Raw genomic sequence first — 21129 nt, forward strand, 5'->3', positions numbered from 1 at the left:
GAGGGGGGGGAGGGAGAGGGGGGGGAGGGAGGGGGAGGGAGGGAGAGAGAGGGGAGAGGGAGAGAGAGGGGGAGGGGAGGGAGAGAGAGGGGAGGGGAGAGAGAGAGGGGAGGAGAGGGAGGGAGAGGGAGGAGAGGGAGGGAGAGGGGGGAGAGGGAGTGAGGGAGGGGAGGGGAGGGAGGAGAGGGAGGGAGGGAGAGAGGAGAGAGAGAGGGAGAGAGGGAGGGGAGGGAGGGGGAGAGAGAGAGAGGGAGGGGAGAGGGGGAGGGGAGAGGGAGAGAGGGGGGGAGGGAGGGAGAGAGAGGAGGAGGGAGGGAGGGAGGAGAGGGGGGGGAGGGAGGGAGGGAGAGAGGGGGGCAGGGAGTGAGGGAGAGAGGGGGGGAGGGAGGGAGAGAGGGGGGGAGGGAGGGAGAGAGGGGGGGAGAGGGAGGGGGGAGAGAGAGGGGGGAGAGAGGGGGAGAGAGAGGGGAGGGAGGGAGAGAGAGGAGGGGGGAGAGAGAGGGGAGGTGGGGAGGGAGAGGGAGGGGGGGGAGAGAGAGGGGAGGGGGGGAGAGAGAGGGGAGGGTGGGAGAGAAGGAGAGGGAGGGAGAGAGGGAGGGAGAGAGAGAGAGGGAGAGAGGGAGGGGGAGAGGGAGGGAGGGGGAGAGGGAGGGAGGGAGAGAGGGAGGGAGGGAGAGAGGGGGAGGGAGGCAGGGAGAGAGAGAGGGGAGGGGGGAGGGAGGGAGAGAGGGGAGGGAGAGAGAGAGGGAGGGAGGGAGGGAGTGAGAGATAGAGGGGAGGGAGGGAGAGAGAGAGGGGAGGGAAGGAGGGAGAGAGAGAGGGGAGGGAGGGAGGGAGAGAGAGAGCGGGGGGGGGGCGGGTCGGGGAACAGGAGCGCGGGTCGGGTCAGTCCGGGGGGGGAGGGAGCGGGTGTCGTGTCGGGACGGGGCGGGGCGGGGGGAGCGGGTGTCGGGTCGGGTCGGGTCGGCGGGGGGAGGGAGCGGGTGTCGGGTCGGGTCTGGTCGGCGGGGGGCGGGAGCGGGTGTCTGGTCGGCGGTGGGTGGAGGGGGGAGCGGGTGTCGGGTCGGGTCTGGTCGGCGGGGGGGGGGGGGGGAGAGCGGGTGTCTGGTCGGCGGTGGGTGGAGGGGGGAGCGGGTGTCGGGTCGGGTCTGGTCGGCGGGGGGGGGGGGAGAGCGGGTGTCGGGTCGGGTCTGGTCGGCGGGGGGGGGGGGGAGAGCGGGTGTCTGGTCGGCGGGGGGGAGCGAGTGTCGGGTCTGGTCGGAGGGGGGAGCAGGAGCTGGCCGTGGGAGGAGCCTCATTGACGCAGCCCCAGTGAGGCCATTCAGCCAGGGCTAGGGGCTGCGTGCTTCGGGCCCCTCCCACACAGTTCGGCGCCTGGAGCTACTGCACTTGCGTGCCGACTGTAGCGCGCATGTGCAGAGGTCCCGGCACTGTTTTCAGCGCCGGGACTGGCTCCACCCCCCCACAGCTCGTGCTGTCTGCGCCTACGGCCAGAGGACCTGTAAGGATATGTAAATACCGAGGATTTTTTTAGGCGCCGTTTTAGGCGCGAAAAACGGGCGCCCAGCTCGGAGGGGCGCCCGTTTTTTTTGTTGTGGAAACTTGGGCCCATAGAAACATAAAAATTGGTGCAGGAGTAGGCCATTCGGCCCTTCGAGCCTGCACCACCATTCAATAAAATCATGGCTGATCATTCACCTCAGTACCCCTTTCCTGCTTTCTCTCCGTACCCCTTGATCCCTTTAGCCGTAAGGGCCACATCTAGCTCCCTCTTGAATATATCCAATGAACTGGCATCAACAACTCTCTGCGGTAGGGAATTCCACAGGTTAACAACTCTCTGAGTGAAGAGGTTTCTCCTCATCTCAGTCCTAAATGGCTTACCCCTTATCCTAAGACTATGTTCCCTGGTTCTGGACTTCCCCAACATCGGGAACATTCTTCCTGCATCTAACCTGTCCCGTCCCGTCAGAATCTTATACGTTTCTATGAGATCCCCTCTCACCCTTCTAAACTCCAGTGAATACAGGCCCAGTCAATCCAGTCTCTCCTCATATGTCAGTCCTGCCATCCTGGGAATCAGTCTGGTGAACCTTCGCTGCACTCCCTCAATAGCAAGAATGTCCCTCCTCAGATTAGGAGACCAAAACTGAACACACTATTCCAGGCGAGGCCTCACCAGGGTCCTGAACAACTGCAGCAAGACCTCCCTGCTCCTATACTCAAATCCCCTAGCTATGAAGGTCAACATACCATTTGCCTTCTTCACCGCCTGCTGTACCTGCATGTCAACTTTCAATGACTGATGTACCATGACACCCACGTCTCACTGCACCTCCCCTTCCCCCAATCTGCCGCTATTCAGATAATATTCTGCCTTCGTGTTTTTGCCACCAAAGTGGATAACCTCACATTTATCCACATTATACTGCATCTGCCATGTGTTTGCCCACTCACCTAACCTGTCCAAGTCATCCTGCAGCCTCTTAGCGTCCCCCTCACAGCTCACACCGCCACCCAGCTTAGTGTCATCTGCAAACTTGGAGATATTACATTCAATTCCTTCATCTAAATCATTAATGTATATCGTAAATAGCTGGGGTCCCAGCACTGAGCCCTGCGGCACCCCACTAGTCACTGCCTGCCATTCTGAAAAGGACCCGTTTATCCCGACTCTCTGCTTCCTGTCTGCCCACCAGTTCTCTATCCACGTCAGTACATTACCCCCAATACCATGTGCTTTAATTTTGCACATCAATCTCTTGTGTGGGACCTTGTCAAAAGCCTTTTGAAAGTCCAAATACACCACATCCACTGGTTCTCCCTTGTCCATCCTCAAAACATTCTAGAAGATTTGTCAAGCATAATTTCCCTTTCATAAATAAAATGCTGACTTGGACCAATCCTGTCACTGCTTTCCAAATGCGCTGCTATTTCATCCTTAATATTTGAATTTAATAATTGAAGCAATGGGCTCTGTGCTGTGCAGTAACCAAGGTAACAGAAGCTTCATACTTGATCCACAACTCTGATTGCAGCACAGCACCATTCCATTCTCAGTATCACTACAAAGAATTCCTGATCTCGGTAGAAGATTTAAATACAGGATAGTAATTCAAGCATAAAATCACTGCACCACACTCTGAATATTGTTAGTTCAACACAATATAAATTTATTGTACACTAACAACTTCATAATATTGAATATAATAGCATATGTTAATGTACTCTAACAGAAGTTGGGAAAATGCTCGAGTTCATTATTAAGGAAGCAGTAGCAGGACATTTGGAAAAGCATAATTCAATCAAGCAGAGTCAGCATGGTTTTATGAAAGGGAAATCGTGTTTGACAAATTTTCTGGAGTTCTTCGAGGATGTAACGAGCAGGGTGGATAAGGGAGAACCAGTGGATGTGGTGTATCTGGATTTCCAGAAGGCATTCGATAAGGTGCCACATAAAAGGTTACTGCACAAGATAAAAGTTCACGGGGTTGGGGGTAATATATTAGCATGGATAGAGGATTGTCTAACTATCAGAAAACAGAGAGTCTGGATAAATGGGTCATTTTCCGGTTGGCAAACAGTAACTAGTGGGGTGCTGCAGGGATCGGTGCTGGGGCCTCAACTATTTACAATCTATATTACTGACTTGGATGAAGGGACTGTGTGTAATGTAGTCAAGTTTGTTGATGATACAAAGATGGGTGGGAAAGCAAATTGTGAGGAAGACACAAAAAATCTGCAACGGGATATAGACAGGCTAAGTGAGTGGGCAAAAATTTAGCAGATGGAGTACAATGTGGGAAAATGTGAGTTTATCCACTGTGGCAGAAAAAAAATAGAAAAGCAAATTATTATTTAAATGGAGAAAAATTGCAAAGTGCTGCAGTACAGAGGGACCTGGGGGTCCTTGTGCATGAAACACAAAAAGTTAGTATGCAGGTACAGCAAGCAATCAGGAAGGCAAATGGAATGTTGGCCTTTATTGCAAGGGAGATAGAGTATAAAAGCAGAGAAATCCTGTTACAACTGTACAGGGTATTGGTGAGGTCACACCTTGAGCACTGTGTACAGTTTTGGTCTCCGTATTTAAGGAAGGGTATATTTGCATTGGAGGCTGTTCAGAGAAGGTTCACTCGGTTAATTCTGGAGATGAAGGGGTTGACTTATGAAGATAGGTTGAGTAGGTTGGGCTTGTACTCATTGGAGTTCAGAAGAATGAGAGGTAATCTTATCGAAACATATAAGATAATGAGGGGCTTGACAAGGTGGATGTAGAGAGGATATTTCCACTCATAGGGGAAACTAAAACTAGGGGGCATAGTCTCAGAATAAGGGGCCGCCCATTTAAAACTGAGATAAGGAGGAATTTCTTCTCTCAGAGGGTTGCAAATCTATGGAATTCTCTGCCTCAGAGAGCTGTGGAGGCTGGGTCATTGAATACATGGGTGGTGTTAGAGCGATGTTTGAGTGATAAGGGAATAAAGGGTTATGGGGAGCGGGCAGGGAAGTGGAGCTGAGTCCATGATCAGATCAGCCATGATCTTATTAAATGGAGGAGCAGGCTCGAGGGGCCAAATGGCGTACTCCTGCTCCTATTTCTTATGTTCTTATGTTCTTAAGTACATAACTGGATTGAGGCGCAGCGGTTAGAAAAGGCCATTTTGTTAAATAAGCACTTTATAGTGATCCAGACACAGCTTTCTTGACTAACTATTAGTGTTATTACAAGGATTTAGCAGCATTTGAATCTATTTCCATTACTGCTGAATGACAAGCGCCTATATTCAGTTTGTCGTTATATTTAGACAGACTAAAATTAATGACTATTGAGAAATGGAACAAGCCAAGTTTAAATATAAAGCATTTAAATTGTTTAAAAAGGCCCTGAAATGTTGTGATTATTGTTGCAGGATTATTGACACAGATCAAAATTTCATCCCACTCTGCTCTTGATTTAGTGGGGCTAAGATTTAGTGGGGTTAAGGTGTCATGGCATCTTGCATAGCTTTACAGTCAAATGATAGCTGATTGCAAAATAATGTGATTGACCAAAGCAACACGACGGACATAGTGCCAGATAAGATGCATAGGCTTCCTATCAAATTCAGAAACAGCTCCTGAACTAAAGTAACGGTCAGGTGGCTAACTAACTTGAATTATACAGTGAACATAACCCTCAAGCCTGCAGCAAGCTGACAAATTCACGACCTTTCATTCAGTGGCATTTGAACTCTTGACCTCAGCATATAAAAAGGTGGCACCTGTGTTCCATCTGTGTCCTGCCCTGAGGTAAAAGAAACAGCTGGATGGGTTGACTTGATTTGCTCGGCAGGTCCCAAACAATGAAGTCCCCCCCCCCCCCTAGAATATCCCCAGATTTTTCCCCCCATCCAAGTATTATCTTCAAAATCAGCGGGTTACTTATTGAATGTTAGGTTAACACCGCTTGAGCGTCTCTTCCCCCTCATACCTTTCACTTTTGAAATCAAAGTGCCTGCAGCGGTCAGTGTTTCCACAGTGTTGAGAAGCGGGTATTTGTTGATGACTTGTCTCAAGATCCGCAGCACTTCCCCGAGGCACTCGTGAGCGACTGGGCGGCGAGTTTCCAGTTTTTCTGCGGGGAAAGGAATAAAGGTCCAAAGTTAACATTGAACGTATCAATTAAAAAAAAAATAGCTTATTGATTTCAGCCAGCTACTTAATCAGCTTTCTCTTCTCAGAATGGGACTGGCGGTGGTGTGGGGGGGGGGGCTTGGGGGGAAAGACAACTAACGGTCGTGTGTCTCGGGTGCGTGCTGTCCTGCACGAATTGGATGATAATCCTGGTGAAATATCAACATGTTTACAAGAGTGAAGGGACAGGTTCCGCACCGACACATTACCTTGTCCATTCCCTCCGCAGATGCTGATTGGCCAGTTGTGCGTTTCCAGCATTTTACGCCCTGTTCTAGCCTCTTGTGCACCCCTGACTTACCCTGCTCCACCACTGGCAGCCTAGGCCCTAAATTCTGGAATTCCCTCTATAAACCTCTCCACCTCCCTACTCCACTCTCCTCCTTGAAGTTGCTTCTTAAAACCTACCTCTTTGACCGAGGTTTTGGTCACCTGTCCTAATATCTCTTTATGTGGCTCGTGCCAAATGTTTTCTGATATCGCTCCTGTGAACTGCCTTGGGACGTTTTACTACGTTAAGGATGCTATATAAAGGCAAGTTGTTGTTGTTTTCAAGAGCTGTTGCGAAGCCTATAGAGTGCAAGAAGCCTGCAAACCTTAGTGGTGTTTTCCACTTAATGGTCCACCTTTACCAATACAGAATATTGATGACTGTGCTGTGTACTGAGCCACCAGGCCAGTGGTAGGATGTGGTTACAATCATTTGTGATTCCTCATATGGTGAGTTCCTGATCTCAGCTCAAGGCTCTGGGTCAGTGCAGGGTAGGCATGACGTGCTTCAGCGCAGGGTCAGGAGGAAGTTAGAAAGGAGGAAGTAAAGAATCCACACCATCTTGTACATGCTAGACGTTAGCTCAAAGGCAACAGCAGCAAGCTTTCTCAATTGAGGAATAGAGTGGGATGGGGGGGGGACCTAATAAAGGGGAAAATTACAAAAAAGGTGAAGAAATATAAAGATATGGGGGTGAAATTGGTCTTCGCCAGTAGCGGTTAACATGCTCGTAGTTTTATACTGTGTCTGATTATCTTTTTCATTGAAGTTTGTTTAAATGAGAACTGTCACAGGAAGGTGCATGAACTAAAATCAGTAGCTAATTTGGCTCCAACTAACATTTTACTGACACAAGGTGTTAAGTGGAGTATTTCTCAGTTGGGTCCAGTTCAATAAGGACGTGATTTCCAGAGCCCACCTCCTTCAGTTCAAAGCTGAAGCCACCCAGCAGGCTTCTGTTGATCTAGCTAACACCTCCGAATTGTAATGGTGGACAGTGTAAATAACTGATCGCAGGTAGTGCTAACAGAATGGATTCTTCATTCCAACCATTAAACTGGAAGGGCAGTCAGTATTGGAAAACAGCCAAATACCATCTCAAGAGACTTGCTCTGCTTGATTTTATTTCACTCCTGGTTGTGGTTCACTCATAAGAATGTAAGAAATAGGAACAGGAGTAGGCCATATGGCCCCTCGAACCTGCTCCGCCTTTCAATAAGATCATGGCTGATCTGATCATGGACTCAGCTCCACTTCCCTGCCCGCTCCCCATAACCCCTTCTCGATTAAGAAACCGTCTATTTCTGTCTTAAATTTATTCAATGTCCCAGCTTCCACAGCTCTCTGAGGCAGCGAATTCCACAGATTCACAATCCTCTGAGAGAAGAAATTTCTCCTCATCTCTGTTTTAAATGGGCGGCCCCTTATTCTAAGATCGTGCCCTCTAGTTCTAGTCTCCCCCATCAGTGGAAACATCCTCTCTGCATCCATCTTGTCAAGCCCTCTCATAATCTTATACGTTTCGATAAGATCACCTCTCATTCTTCTGAATTCCAATGAGTAGAGGCCCAACTTACTCAACCTTTCCTCATAAGTCAACCCCCTCATCCCCGGAATCAACCAGTGAACCTTCTCTGAACTGTCTCCAAAGCAAGTATATCCTTTTGTAAATATGGAAACCAAAACTGCACGCAGTATTCCAGGTGTGGCCTCATCAATACCCTGTATAACTGTAGTAACACTTTCTGATTTACTTTGCACTAGAGATTAAATGCTAACGTTGTATTCAATACTCGACAGGGCCAGAATTACTTTGTCATCTCAGTAACTTTCTTCTGAAAATAAAACTCCATTTCAGGGGTATAGATAAAATTATACAAGTAACCTGCTTAAAATGCACGTGAGTGGGGTTGCCAACTGGCTGTGTTTTTTAAAAGAAAAAGAAAAGGACAAGCTGAAATTTAGAAATTGCTGCTTGTTCAGTTTCCAGCTTTCACTGGCAATACAGTGGCCAGTTTCTTTGTAAATATTAATTGCAGAAGGCTTCAACATTCAGAGTTAGATCAAAAATTAATGTAGGTTAAAACTGGCAACTAGCAGCAAATTCAAAAAAAAAATCACATGGTAATGCTACTTGGTACAGAGTAATGCTGTAGTAAAAATATAAAATACCTCAAATTATGGGCAAGTCTGACCCTGGTTAAGGTGTTGCACTGAAATGACTACTTAAATTTCCATAGTTCTCCTCACATACAAAAACGTGAAGGAAAATCCATGGACTCTGAGCAGAAGGGAAAAGATGTATAGAAGAATTGCCATTACCATCTCATTTTTGCCCATCATCCCTTTTGTCTCTTAAATCTCTCCTGCCTTCCACCCTATCACAGACCTCCCCCTTTCATTGCCCCTTGCACTTCCTTAAGAATCTATTACATCTCAAACTTTTCTAGTTCTGATGAAGGGTCACAGACCTGAAACGATAACTCTTCCTTTCTCTCCACAGATGCTGCCTGACTGGCTGAGATTGCCAGCATTTTCTGTTTTTATTTCAGATTCCAGCATCCGCAGTGTTTTGCTGTTGTGATCGAAGAATTGGGTTGGTTTGAAAACAGGAAGGGCGATGGACACAATGAACGTTTCCACTCTGAGGCTGGTTTCTGCTGTACTGTTGAGGGAGCGCTGCTCAGTATTGCACATTCCACTTCAGGAAATCAAAGTTGCCAGTCCAAGTCCCGGAGGGCAGGCAGAGAGTGGCTCTCCCGCAGTTGGGTTTGAAATGCAGGCGACCTCCATGGGGACCCGCTTCAAAGTAGATTGCGGAACACGGCGTGGCGTGTGCACAGGCTGACTGTGACACTTGCGCATGCATGATTTGATGACATCACTACAGTCAATTGTCATGCGCTTCTACGTGCTTACGTCAAAATGACACTACAGGGATTGTGCTGTGGTCAAAACAGCATGTCCCCAAGCTCGTATCCTCTCCGTCACAGACCACCTACTCCCACCTCCATAACACTACCCACCTCAGCCCATCTCCTGCTGAAAACCCTCATCCATCTTGTCCCCTCCAGACTAGATGTCTCAAATGTTCTCCTGGTTAGCCTCCCATCATCCACCCTCCATAAACTTCACTTTGTCCAAAACTCTGCTGCTTACATCCTAACCCACACCAGATTCTCTCACTCATCACTGACCTACATTGGCTCCCAGAGTCTCAAATTTTAAATTCTCACCCTTGTGTTTAAATCCCTTCCTAGCCTCACCCCTCCCTATCTCTGTAACCTCATCCAGTATTACAGCACCCCCACCCCGCCTACCCCCAAGGCTCTGTTCCTCTGATTATAGCCTCTTGTGCATCCCTCTCTCCCATTGGTGGCTGTGCCTTCAACTGATATGAATTCCAAAGTGTGGGGCCTAAGAACATAAGAAATAGGAATAGGAGTAGGCCATATGGCCCCTCGAGCCTGCTCCGGTATTTAATATGATCATGGCTGATCTGATCATGGACTCAGCTCCACTTCCCTGTCCACTCCCCATAACCTCTTATCCCCTTATCATTTAAGAAACTGTCTATTTCTGTCTTAAATTCATTCAATGTCCCAGCTTCCACAGCTCTCTGAGGCAGCAAATTCCACAGATTTACAACCCTCTGAGAAAATAAATTTCTCCTCATCTCTGTTTTAAATGGGCGGCCCCTTATTCTAAGATTATGCCCCCTAGTTCTAGGCTCCCCCATCAGTGGAAACATCCTCTCTGCATCCACCTTGTCAAGTCTCCTCATTTCTTCCCTAAACACTCCACCTTTCTAGCTCCCTCTCTTCTTTCAATACCCCTTCTAATAAGTCTTTCTTTGACTCAGCACTCATTTTTTCCCCCTTTTATCTCCATAAATTGCCTTTTCTATGTTAAAGATGCTATAGAAATATCTATTTTTTTAACCTGGGCTCAGGAAAACCTGTGGAAAGTGGGAAGACCCGATAAAAGTTGAGCAGGTATAACAGCAGCACAAGAAGACAGCTTTTATCCATCATGTACACTTGACTAAGGGGGGAGCAGGCAATTCTAAACAGAACTTGATGTATTCTGTGTAATATATACACCCCAAATCTTTGTGTTCTGCAGCATTGTAAATTAAATGAACATTAAAATCCTTTAATTGCTGCAACTTCCTGCAACTCACTCACAGTCACTCTTTATTGTGCATAATGTCCTTCACAGTTTACAGATGTGTACTAGTCTTTGTTACAGTTAAAGATAGTCGTAGAAATAAATAAAGGTAGTACAAGTAGAAATGAAAGTGAGCATCAATCTTTTCAGGACACAATATAAATCCATTGGTATGCAAGTAATGTCACCACTGTGCCCTGGTTTCAAACACAAATCCTTCCAAGGTGCACTCTGGTAATTTAACTATAGCTGTCAATAATGTAATCTGTCCCTATTTACAAGAAGTAATGTACGTAAGTTACCACAATAGCATGAGCACTTAGCATATCAATAGTGCTTAGTACCTCTTCTAACACTGTTAATTGTATTTGCAGCAGCCATTCACTCACATCAAACCTATTCTCGGACTTAAAGGTTTACAAGAAAAAAGCTGCAATGTTTGGAAATTTGCAATAAAAACAGAAAATGCTGTAGATACACAGCAGGGCTGTCAGCATCGTTCCAGAGAAACGATAGGTCAGCCGTTCATATTTGTCCTTTTTTTTAGGTAAGTAGAGTCTCTGAGACTGAGTTGGCTCCAAAACGATTGAAGATTGGCACCACGTCTATGCTTGTGGTGGACTCGGAGAGCTGAGCCAGGCACGCATGCGCTGCTCCAGGCTGCTATCGATGATTGATCTGCCAGTCTGACTCAATGGGCCCAAGTTTCCACATGATTCGCGCCTGATTTTTAGGAGCAACTGGTGGAGAACGGACTATTTTAGAAATCGCAATTCTCCACATTTTTTTTTCTGCAGTTCTAGTCAGGTAGAACAGTTCTAGTTTAGAACAGAATTTTTTCTTCAAAAGGGGGCGTGTCCGGCCACCGACGCCTGATTTGAAAGTTTCCACAGTGAAAACGTACTCCAAACTAAAGTAGAATGGAGCCAGTGAAGATTTTTGTAGAACTGAAAAAACCTGTTCTACACATTAAAAAATCAGGCGCAGGTTACAAATTAGGCGTCCAGAACGAGGTGGGGGGGGGGAAGGGAACTCATTAAATTCGACAATAAATCCTTATTTAGACTTCTACAAATATTATACAAATAAATCCAACCTGAATAAACATTTCTAAGCCAAGAAAAGATTAAATAAACCATCTTCCTACCTGTGTGAAAGTGCTTCAGCCAGGGAGAATTCTGCAGCCGTTCCTGCCGCTGAGCGGGAGGGGGGGAGAGAGAGAGAGAGAGAGAGAGAGGGAGGGAGGGAGGGAGAGAGAGAGAGAGGGGGGGGGAAGGTGAGGAGAGAGAGCGGGGGGGTGTGAGGAGAGAGAGCGGGGGGGGGTGAGGAGAGAGAGCGGGGGGGGGTCGGGTCGGGGAACAGGAGCGCGGGTCGGGTCAGTCGGGGGGGGGAGCGGGTCTCGGGTCGGGGCTAGGGGGGGGTGGGGAGCGGGTGTCGGGTCTGGTCGGCGGGGGGGGGTGAGCGGGTGTCGGGTCGGGGCGGGGGGGGGAGCGGGTGTCTGGTCGGGGCGGGGGGGGGAGCGGGTGTCTGGTCGGCGGGGGGGGGGAGCGGGTGTCGGGTCGGGGTGGGGGGGGGAGCGGGTGTCTGGTCGGCGGGGGGCGGGGTCGCGGGTGTCGGGTCGGGTCTGGTCGGGGGGGGAGCAGGAGCTGGCCGTGGGAGGAGCCTCATTGACGCAGCCCCAGTGAGGCCATTCAGCCAGGGCTAGGGGCTGCGTGCTTCGGGCCCCTCCCACACAGTTCGGCGCCTGGAGCTACTGCACTTGCGTGCCGACTGTAGCGCGCATGTGCAGAGGTCCCGGCACTGTTTTCAGCGCCGGGACCTGGCTCCGCCCCCCACACAGCTCGTGCTGGCTGCGCCGAGTGCCAGAGGACCTGTACGTAGGTGGAGAATACCGAGGATTTTTTTAGGCGCCGTTTTAGGCGCGAAAAACGGGCGCCCAGCTCGGAGGGGCGCCCGTTTTTTTTCTTGTGGAAACTTGGGCCCAATAAAGGGACCTGGAGGGGCGGACCTGTTACTGAGGCTGACATTCTTCCCACTTGACTCCAGATAACCTTTCAACCTAAGGTTGGCCTACGGTGGCCCTGGCTGGAGAAGCAGCATGAAGCTGGTAAACTCTGCAGTTTGAAATGGTTACACTCCAGTTCCACTTCTTTGCACACATCAGGGGGTCCCTAATCCTTGGCTCTTGCATATTGTTGTTTTGTATGACACAAAAGGTTATAATGGGATGTCTAGTTTGGTTATCCATTCGATGGGCTCCTGAGATGCTCCTGACGACTTGTGCCTAACCTCTCTGAACTTGGATAAGTGAGGTGTGTCCCTATGGGGGAATGCGCACTCCATATTGGGCAAACGGAAACACCTTCTCACTAACTTGATTTGGAGACTCTCAAACACAGATCTCACTCCAGGAACTCAAGCATATAAATCTAGGCCGACACTCCAGTGCAGTACTGAGAGAGTGCTGCACCATCGCAGGTGCCGTCTTTCGGATGAGACATTAAACCGAGGCCCCGTCTGCTCTCTCAGGTGGACGTAAAAGATCCCATGACATTATTTCGAAGAAGAGCAGAGGAGTTATCCCCGGTGTCGTGGCAAATATTTATCCCTCAATCAACATCACCAATACAGATTATCTGGTCATTATCACATTGCTGTTTCTGGGAGTTTGCTGTATGCAAATTGACTGCTGCATTTCCCACATTACAACAGTGACTACACTCCAAAAGTACTTCATTGGCTGCAAAGCGCTTTGAAACGTGCGGTGGTCGTAAAAGGCGCTATATAAATGTAAGTCGTTCTTTCTTTGATGGTTTTCCACACATAGACACTTGCCTGACCCATAAAAATGTATTTTCCCTTTCCAGGTGCGAACAGACCTCCTCGATATCCCGCCATTTCCAGCCTCACCCTAGAATCTGTTTTAGTCTATTGATCTTTAAATGAGCAATATGAAGTCAAAATATATTCATGTAATATAACTTCAAACCAAAGGATTCTTCCTGTTTACAGCGTAAACGTTTGCATTGCTATGCATCTGGTGTAGCTGTTCAAAGGCCTGGCCTGAACTCCCAGGCCTGGGCCCCACTTCCACTGGTCAGCAGGTCGGCTGTTACCTGGTGTATGGCCTCCCGGTGGATCCAAGGCTGGGGGTGGGAAACCTCCTAGCCTGGGAGTTCCCCCTACAACCCATGGCCACATTCTCTCTGATACAGGTGACCAAGCTGGTACAGTGTTTACACAGAAACCCTGCGCCACAGAGAGTAGGTGTTACACACGAGGATGGTGGAGAGGAGCTCCCCAGTTATACTGGCTCCTCTCAGCCAAGCAACTGCACTGCATGGTTGTTTTCCTTTCTTGGCTGTCTGTGCGCAGAAAAATATTCCCTTTCGCTCCCCACCCGATTGTATTCCCTCCTCCTCTTCATACTGCGTAGGGCTGCAACGAGAAGCCCACTTAGCCATTCTTCATTTGTAAGCCTCTCGAGAGGGTAAGACGCGGCAGATTAGTCAAAGCCACACCCGATCCTGTTCTCATTGACCACATTGTCCGCATGCCCGACACGAGACTCCCAAAGCAAGCGCTCTACTCGGAACTCCTACACGGCAAGCGAGCCCCAGGTGGGCAGAGGAAACGTTTCAAGGACACCCTCAAAGCCTCCCTGATAAAGTGCAACATCCCCACCGACACCTGGGAGTCCCTGGCCAAAGACCGCCCTAAGTTGGAGGAAGTGCATCCGGGAGGGCGCCGAGCACCTCGAGTCTCGGCACTGAGAGCATGCAGAAAGCAAGCGCAGGCAGCGAAAAGAGCGTGTGGCAAACCAGTCCCACCCACCCTTTCCTTCAACCACTGTCTGTCCCACCTGTGACAGAGACTGTAATTCCCGTATTGGACTGTACAGTCACCTGAGAACTCACTTTTAGAGTGGAAGTAAGTATTACTCGATTTCGAGGGACTGCCTACGATGATGATGATGATATTCTCAACTAATAACCCAACGCCCATCCCTTGCAGCAGAACTCATTATACACCAACTTTTTAATCTATGATTTTTTAATTCAAGTACAGTATCAGGAGCCCATGAGTCAGTTCCTGGTGTCTGCAGACTGTCAGCAGACTTGCAGTCCATGCCTATGAATAGCAATCACATTGCAAGATGATGCAAATGAGATAGCAACCCCGTTAACTGCTTTTATATTGTTCTTTTAATTAGGATTCTGGAATCCTGGCACCCAGGAGCCAGGTGTAAACAGCAGCTTTACTGGGATCTGCAAGTCTGGCTCGGGGCTGCAGGGAATGGATTTGACAACATCAGTTGACTCACAAAATGCCAGATCCGAAATAAAAGAGTGACATAAATGCTGTTTTGTGTGTTGATTTGATTTGCGTTTCACTGCAATCTACCAGGGAAAAAAAAGTTCCACTTGCACCACTAAATGACAACCTTCTTTGAGACTGTTCAAAACGATGCCTTTAACAGCAGATTCGATCTGTGTAGCCCCTGGTTATTGTCCTCAGACAAACTACAGCAACAGCCTCCCGGTCAGAAACAACCATTGCTTGCACGCAATAAGAACATAAGAAATAGGAGCAGGAGTAGGCCATACGGTCCCTCGAGCCTGCTCCACCATTCAATATCATGGCTGATCTTCTACCTCAACTCCACTTTCCTGTCCGATCTCCATACCCGTTGATTCCCCTAGACTCCAAAAAAATCTATCGATCTCAGCCTTGAATATATTCAGAGACTCAGCATCCACAGCTCCTCTGGGGCAGAGAATTCCAAAGATTCACAACCCTCTGAGTGAAGAAATTCATCCTCATCTCAGTCTTAAATGGCCTTCCCTTTATCCTGTGACTATTCTAGATACTCCAGCCAGGGGAAACAACCTCTCAGCATCTACCCTGCCAATCCCCTTCAGAATCTTGTATGTTTCAATGAGATTACCGCTACTTCTTCTGAACTCCTAAGAGTATAGGCCCATTCTACAGAATCTCTCGTCATAAAACAGCCCTCTCATCCCAGGAATCAATTTACTTGCACCACCTCCAAGGCAAATATATCCTTCCTTAGATAAATAACTGACAGCATTGGGCCTTTAACAGATAATGTGACACCATATCGTACTGATCATACAGGCGATGTTTTGAAAGCTTATGTTGCATTTTTTCCCCTTGAGGTACGAATAAGAATTGCTTTGAAACTACCGTTGGTGATATAACAGTGGATGGATCCTTAAACATGTTCATGTGGTATTCTCTGTCCACAGTAATTTCTCGGGTAGAAATCTTCATTATTTTAATAGATGAAGTCAGATGAAGTCACACCTGTTGCACCCCCGGCCGTGAACACTTTGCAATTATTGGATGGCATGCTGATGCATTCCCCATTCAGTTGCTAATAACCTCTAAAAGGATTCTGCCCTCTAGGCACTACTCCAAGCTCTTATCTAAATATAGCTACATTGATCTGCTTTTGGTCAATTTAACATAATTACCTCACACTTATTTGAGCTGGAAACAGTTGTATCCCAGAACCCGGAATCCTGTTCTCATTACCACTTCAGTCAATAAAATGAATGGGTGGCTGTTCAACACAATCACTGTAATTCACATGGAGCTGGGAGCTACACAGCAAATCAAGCAAATGGTGGGTCTCTCGGGGAACCTGGCTTGGAAACTTTCTTTTTAAACGATTATGTTCAATATTGACTCGGTAGTCCCGAAGGACCTCAGCGGCTTCCAGGTGCAAAAGCAGTAATGAGATTGAAGGCTTTGAAGTATTGTTTGCGGAGTTGCTGTGCGTTTCAGTGCCATCGATGACACTTTCTTGCGGCTTTTGTTACGCTCAGACCCGTACCAGTGGCCCTGGCTCCAAATATGCGGGCTCAAATATGCGCTACGAACTGGAAGTAAATTTGCTGGCATTTGGAAAGTCCCGAGGCCAGGATCCCTTCTAGGCAACGTTCCCCCAAAGGAAAGCGCGCCGATCGGGAGGTCCTGCGCAGGAGATACCGCTGCTGCTGCTGCAGAAGATACCGCACAGCAAATTTAAAGGAGCCACGCCCCAAAATGAGAGAACACTGCTTCTAGACCTGTGCCTTTAGAGAATCCCGCCAAGTTTAGTTTCAGATTGCCGTTGGCGTTGACAGCCATTATGACTGGCACAGGCGCGGTACAAAAGCAGTTTACATTGGAGCTGGGTTCTGGCAAAGGGTCGTCGACCTCAAATGTTAACCCTGTCTCTCTCTCTCCACCGATGCTGCCTGACCCGCTGAGTGTTTCCAGCAGTTTCTGGGTTTATTTTATATTGGAACTGCTTCAGATCACCCAGGCCCCATCCTATCCTCACCTCATGTCCACAATCACGCATTTCCGCTCCACTCGGGATAACTTGATAGTGATCAGGAATGGGACCCCTGACTGATTCCCCCTCCCTAACCCATCATCATCATAGGCAGTCCCTTGAATCGAGGATGACTTGCTTCCATGCCAAAATGTTCATGGGTGTTTCAATGAAGGAGCTAATATTCCAGGTCCCGAACTAAAGTTTGATGGGTGGAAGATGCCTGTGCGTGGATTTTTTTAACGTGTGTTGGCCGTTGCACACCAACCACCACACGGGCTTGATAGAGATGGGTCTTGGTCCAGTGGCAAGAGTTAACCAAAACAACTGGAGACCTGCTCTGCTGCGCAGTAGGCGATCGACCGTAGCACTTTGCAAACAGAATGGATTGAGCAGGAGCAAGCCTTATAAGAACAAAGAGCAGGAGAAGGCCACATGGCTCCTCGTGCCTGTTCCACCATTCAATAAGATCATGGCCGACCTTCGACCTCTGCTCCACTTTCCCGCCCGATTTCCATATCCCTCAATTCCCCCAGTCCACAAAAATCTATCGATCTCAGCCTTGAATATATGAGCCTCCACTAACCCAGAGATGCTACGGCTAACTGTACTGCCTCCCCTGACTGCCCGGCAGATTTCCGCTCAACCAGCACTGAAACGTTGCCGCTATTTCATCTTCAAACATTTCATGGAATCACAGTGTACATCCAATGATCTGTGAAGTTTTCCTTTTATTTAATAATCAATTCCCCCCCCCCCACCAAAGGCCTGAAGTTTATTGTTTATTTTTAAAGTTAAATTTGATTGCTTTAGAGCACAGGTTTCTTATATAAACTAATAAAAATGATAGGTCACTCTTGACAGATTATATATGTGTGGTTTCTTTATCGCAGGATGTTGCTTAAATGTATTTAATATGAATGAAGCTTAAATACTCCATTTAAATTTAAATTATTAATTTTCCTCCAGAACATTCTAGCTATTAACTACACTTTAAAAATAAACTGTAGAGACACATTTCTACCAACAATAAAAGTTTAAATAACAACTTGCATTTATATAGTGCCTTTAATGTAGTAAAACGTCCCAAAGTGCATTAAATAAGGAGGATTTGCATTTATTCTTAAATCTGCCAAACAGTTTAAGAAGATAAGTGTTGTCAAATAAAAAACAGTGTAGATGTGAGCCTCTCAGGAAGGCTGGTGCCAAAAGGGTTAACCTGTGCAGACAGAAAGACCTTATCAGCTTTAATTGCATGCTCACACAGGGATTGCTCTCACACATGAACATCTTCAGACAGTGAGGGGGATTCACGAGAAAAGCAACTCTCTTGGCTGTACCACAGCAAACTGTGTAACATGACACAACTGAAACTGGTCCAGAACATTTACACGCGAGGGGGTACATGAAGTAAAGAGAGACAGACTTGCATTCATATAGCGCCTTTCATGACCTCAAGATGTCCCAAAGGGCTTTACAGCCAATGAGGTGCTTTTGAAGTGTAGTCACTAGTGCAATGTAGGATACGCAGCAGCCAATCTGCGCACAGCAAGCTCCCACAAACAGCAATGTGATAATGACCAGATCATCTGTTGTAAGGTGTTGGTTGTGGGATAAATATTGGTCGTTAACCGCTGATAACCTTCCTGCTCTTCTTCGGAATAGTGCCATGGGATCTTTTACATCCACCTGAGAGAGCCTCGGTTTAACGTCTCATAGAAACATAGAAAATTGATGCAGGAGTAGGCCATTCGGCCCTTTGAGCCTGCACCACCATTCAATATGATCACGGCTGATCATGCAACTTCAGTACCCCATTCCTGCTTTCTCTCCATACCCCTTGATTCCTTTAGCCATAAGGACCACATCTAACTCCCTTTTGAATATATCTAACGAATTGGCCTCAACAACTTTCTGTGGTAGAGAACTCCACAGGTTCACAATTCTCTGAGTGAAGAAGTTTCTCCTCATCTCGGTCCTAAATGGCTTACCCCTTATCCTTAGACTGTGACCCCTGGTTTTGGACCTCCCCAACATCTGAAAGATGGCACCTCCGACAATGCAACACTCCCTCAGCACTGCACTGCAGTGTCAGCCTGGATTATACGTTCAAGTCCTTGGAGTGGGGCTTGGGACTTGAACCCACAACCTTCTGACTCAGAGGCGAGATTGCTACCCACAGAGTCATGGCTGACAAAATAGAAGCTACATAACATTTTCTGATTTCATAGATTTCTTGGAAGAAACTCATCTGTAAACTTGCTAATTTTTGATTGGGATGAGTAAAATCCTCTTTGCACTCCTCAAAAGAATTCACTGGAAAGCCTGCTTCATTCGATGATTTTGCGTAAGTGCCTCTGTAGTCTGGATCGCCCGCTGGGACACGAGGAGTGATCCAAGCCCGCTGCTCTCACTGCATGTGAGAAAGGAGCTGGTGTCTGTGCAGACCGAATCCTGATGAGAAACTCCACGATCACGCGTGTGCGGGAATGGCTCTGGCCACTGTACATGTGCAAAGTGCTGCCATCACAGTGGCAGCGGAAGCTGGCTCTACTCCTGCCCGTAACTGCGGTAACCTAGGGTTTTCTCTTCCACAACCCAGACTAAAAGCTCCGAATATAAAAGCTCTTAAAAGGTTGAACAGAACTGGCGAAGGCCACTTGTTGACCAGGCCTTGTTACTGTGCCATTGAGCGTGTCGAGCTGGTCTCGTGCGGCACACGCGCTGGTATAATGGTGCTTCACCGCACTCGGTGGTCCCGCGATCCCGCGAGGGTTTCCCTGGTCCTCCCGCCGAAGGCCAGCAGAACCTCCAGGGAAGGGAAGTGTTTTTCAACCATTGCTGCAAATTTTTTACTGGGGATCCTGCCAACCTCTCACCAAAGTTACAGTGGGAGACCAGGAGAACCCCGTGTGAAATCTCAGGGCAGGGGGCCAGTTAAACTGAGCTCTGGTATCTGACGGGAGTTGGGAAGGTGCAGTAAATAACAGGGGCCCGAAATTGCCCCCTTTTTTAAGGCCCGTTACCGCCTCTAAGAGGCGGAGGGTGCGGCCCATCCACAATTGCCCCCGGGCCGAGGGTGGCAGAAATGGGTTTCCGACGCGCCCCGACTTTCCGCCCCGCCCGGCGCTCCAACCCCTTGTCGGCCGCACGGCAACCCCTTACCGCCTGGCGGCAACCCCTTTTCTGCCTGGGGGGGGGGGGGGCGGGGAGATTGCCTCGCCAGAACGTGGTCATCGCCACTGACAGCTTCGCGAGGCGGGAAGCTGCCCGTAGCACGTCGGTGCGGCCGCCCTTACAGCCATTTTCTTTTAATTGTCGGCCGACTCTGCAATCGGCCCACAATGGCGGTCACGGGTTCGGCCGGCCGAACCCTTCCTGGTGGCCCAGCCGGCTCCACTGAGCCTTGCAGTGGCCCTCTCCGTTAAGCGAGGGGGAGTGCTGATGTCATCACTGACGCGCTGGCGTGCTCAGCGTGCCGCTGATGGATACCGCCCTCAACAGTGCCGGAAAGCACTGGGAGGCAGTTTCTTGAACTAACAGCTGAATTTCCCGCCTCATCCCTCCGACACCCGCTGGGCGGTAATAATTCGATTTATCCTTTCCAGTCTGTGGAGTTTAGGTGCAATTCATGCCAGACCATCTCAGGTCGGTTAGCCTCCACTACATTTCTCATTTGTTTTCTATTTTCTCAACGAAAGCATCCCAACAATGTCAAAGCAACCAGCAATGGGGACATTAACCGCACACTCACACAGACACTCGCACACAGATGGACACACAGACAGACACACACACACACACTCGCACACAGATAGACACACACGCACACAGACAGACACACATACACAGACACACACTGTTGGACAGAGTAACATTAAACCCTTGACTACACTTCTGCACCGATATGTATTCCAACAATACAACCAACAGAGCAACATTTAGTTCTCCCCATTTCTTGGGAGTCCAATTTATAACCCTTACCTCCAGCTATTTGCATTAAAGCAAGTTTGCTCATTTTATATATAAGCAAGCAGTGACACATTTTAAAATCTGTAAGATCAGCTCAATATTCACTAATACAGTTAATACGAAACACACAGCCGGCCTTACAGTCCCAATATTACCCAGAGCAGTGACTGCCTTTAACTATCCTGGCAGAATTTCAAAGCTTCAGTACAGTGACCAGCACCAGAGGGTCTGTGAGATTGCAGCCGGTGCTGGAAGGGCTCTCTGCTAGCAATGTAACCATGAAACCTTACCTAACATGTCATGGGGCCGAGAAGGCTGTTTCTCTTCCTCCAGATCACTCAGTAACAAATTCACCTCATCGCACAAGCACATCGTAGCAAGTGTAGTGAACCTGCTGCTTTGCAGTGATTGAAATCGATGCCAGTAATATCGACAAACTGAGACCAAGTTCCTGAAGAAGATTGAAGCCTCTGCTCTTTGTTCAATACCCACTGAATCAGTTTAGCAGAGGTCAAGCTTTGCATGCTGGGCCTGGCCTGGGGCTACGCACACTGCAGGATAACATGTTGGGAATAATGAGGACAGGAAGAAGATAAAAAAGCTCCTGACTCTTAAAGGGTTCACCTCATTAAAATGCAGGTATCAGCAAAGTAACTTGCACACAATCAGTTGTGACTGGTGACTGACAGTGCAG

General features: G+C 48.3%; 1 protein-coding gene across 2 annotated transcripts in view; it reads right to left on the reverse strand.

Annotated features, from left to right (window-relative positions):
- LOC139228589 (rho GTPase-activating protein 45-like) overlaps positions 1 to 21129 on the reverse strand; it is a 247193-nt gene that overhangs the window by 86233 nt on the left and 139831 nt on the right. Inside the window, exons 1-2 of one of the 2 annotated variants that reach the window (XM_070859737.1) lie at positions 20726 to 20762; positions 5474 to 5617 (exon numbers count right to left, since the gene is read on the reverse strand). In XM_070859737.1, coding sequence (XP_070715838.1) covers positions 5474 to 5617; positions 20726 to 20732 — 151 coding nt within the window. In that variant the 5' untranslated portion in view covers positions 20733 to 20762. Of the gene's footprint in view, positions 1 to 5473; positions 5618 to 20725; positions 20763 to 21129 lie in introns of those variants that run through there. The other variant, XM_070859736.1, reaches the window with a different exon arrangement.

Source organism: Pristiophorus japonicus, chromosome 18, assembly GCF_044704955.1.
Source record: "Pristiophorus japonicus isolate sPriJap1 chromosome 18, sPriJap1.hap1, whole genome shotgun sequence".
Lineage (NCBI taxonomy): Eukaryota > Metazoa > Chordata > Chondrichthyes > Pristiophoridae > Pristiophorus > Pristiophorus japonicus.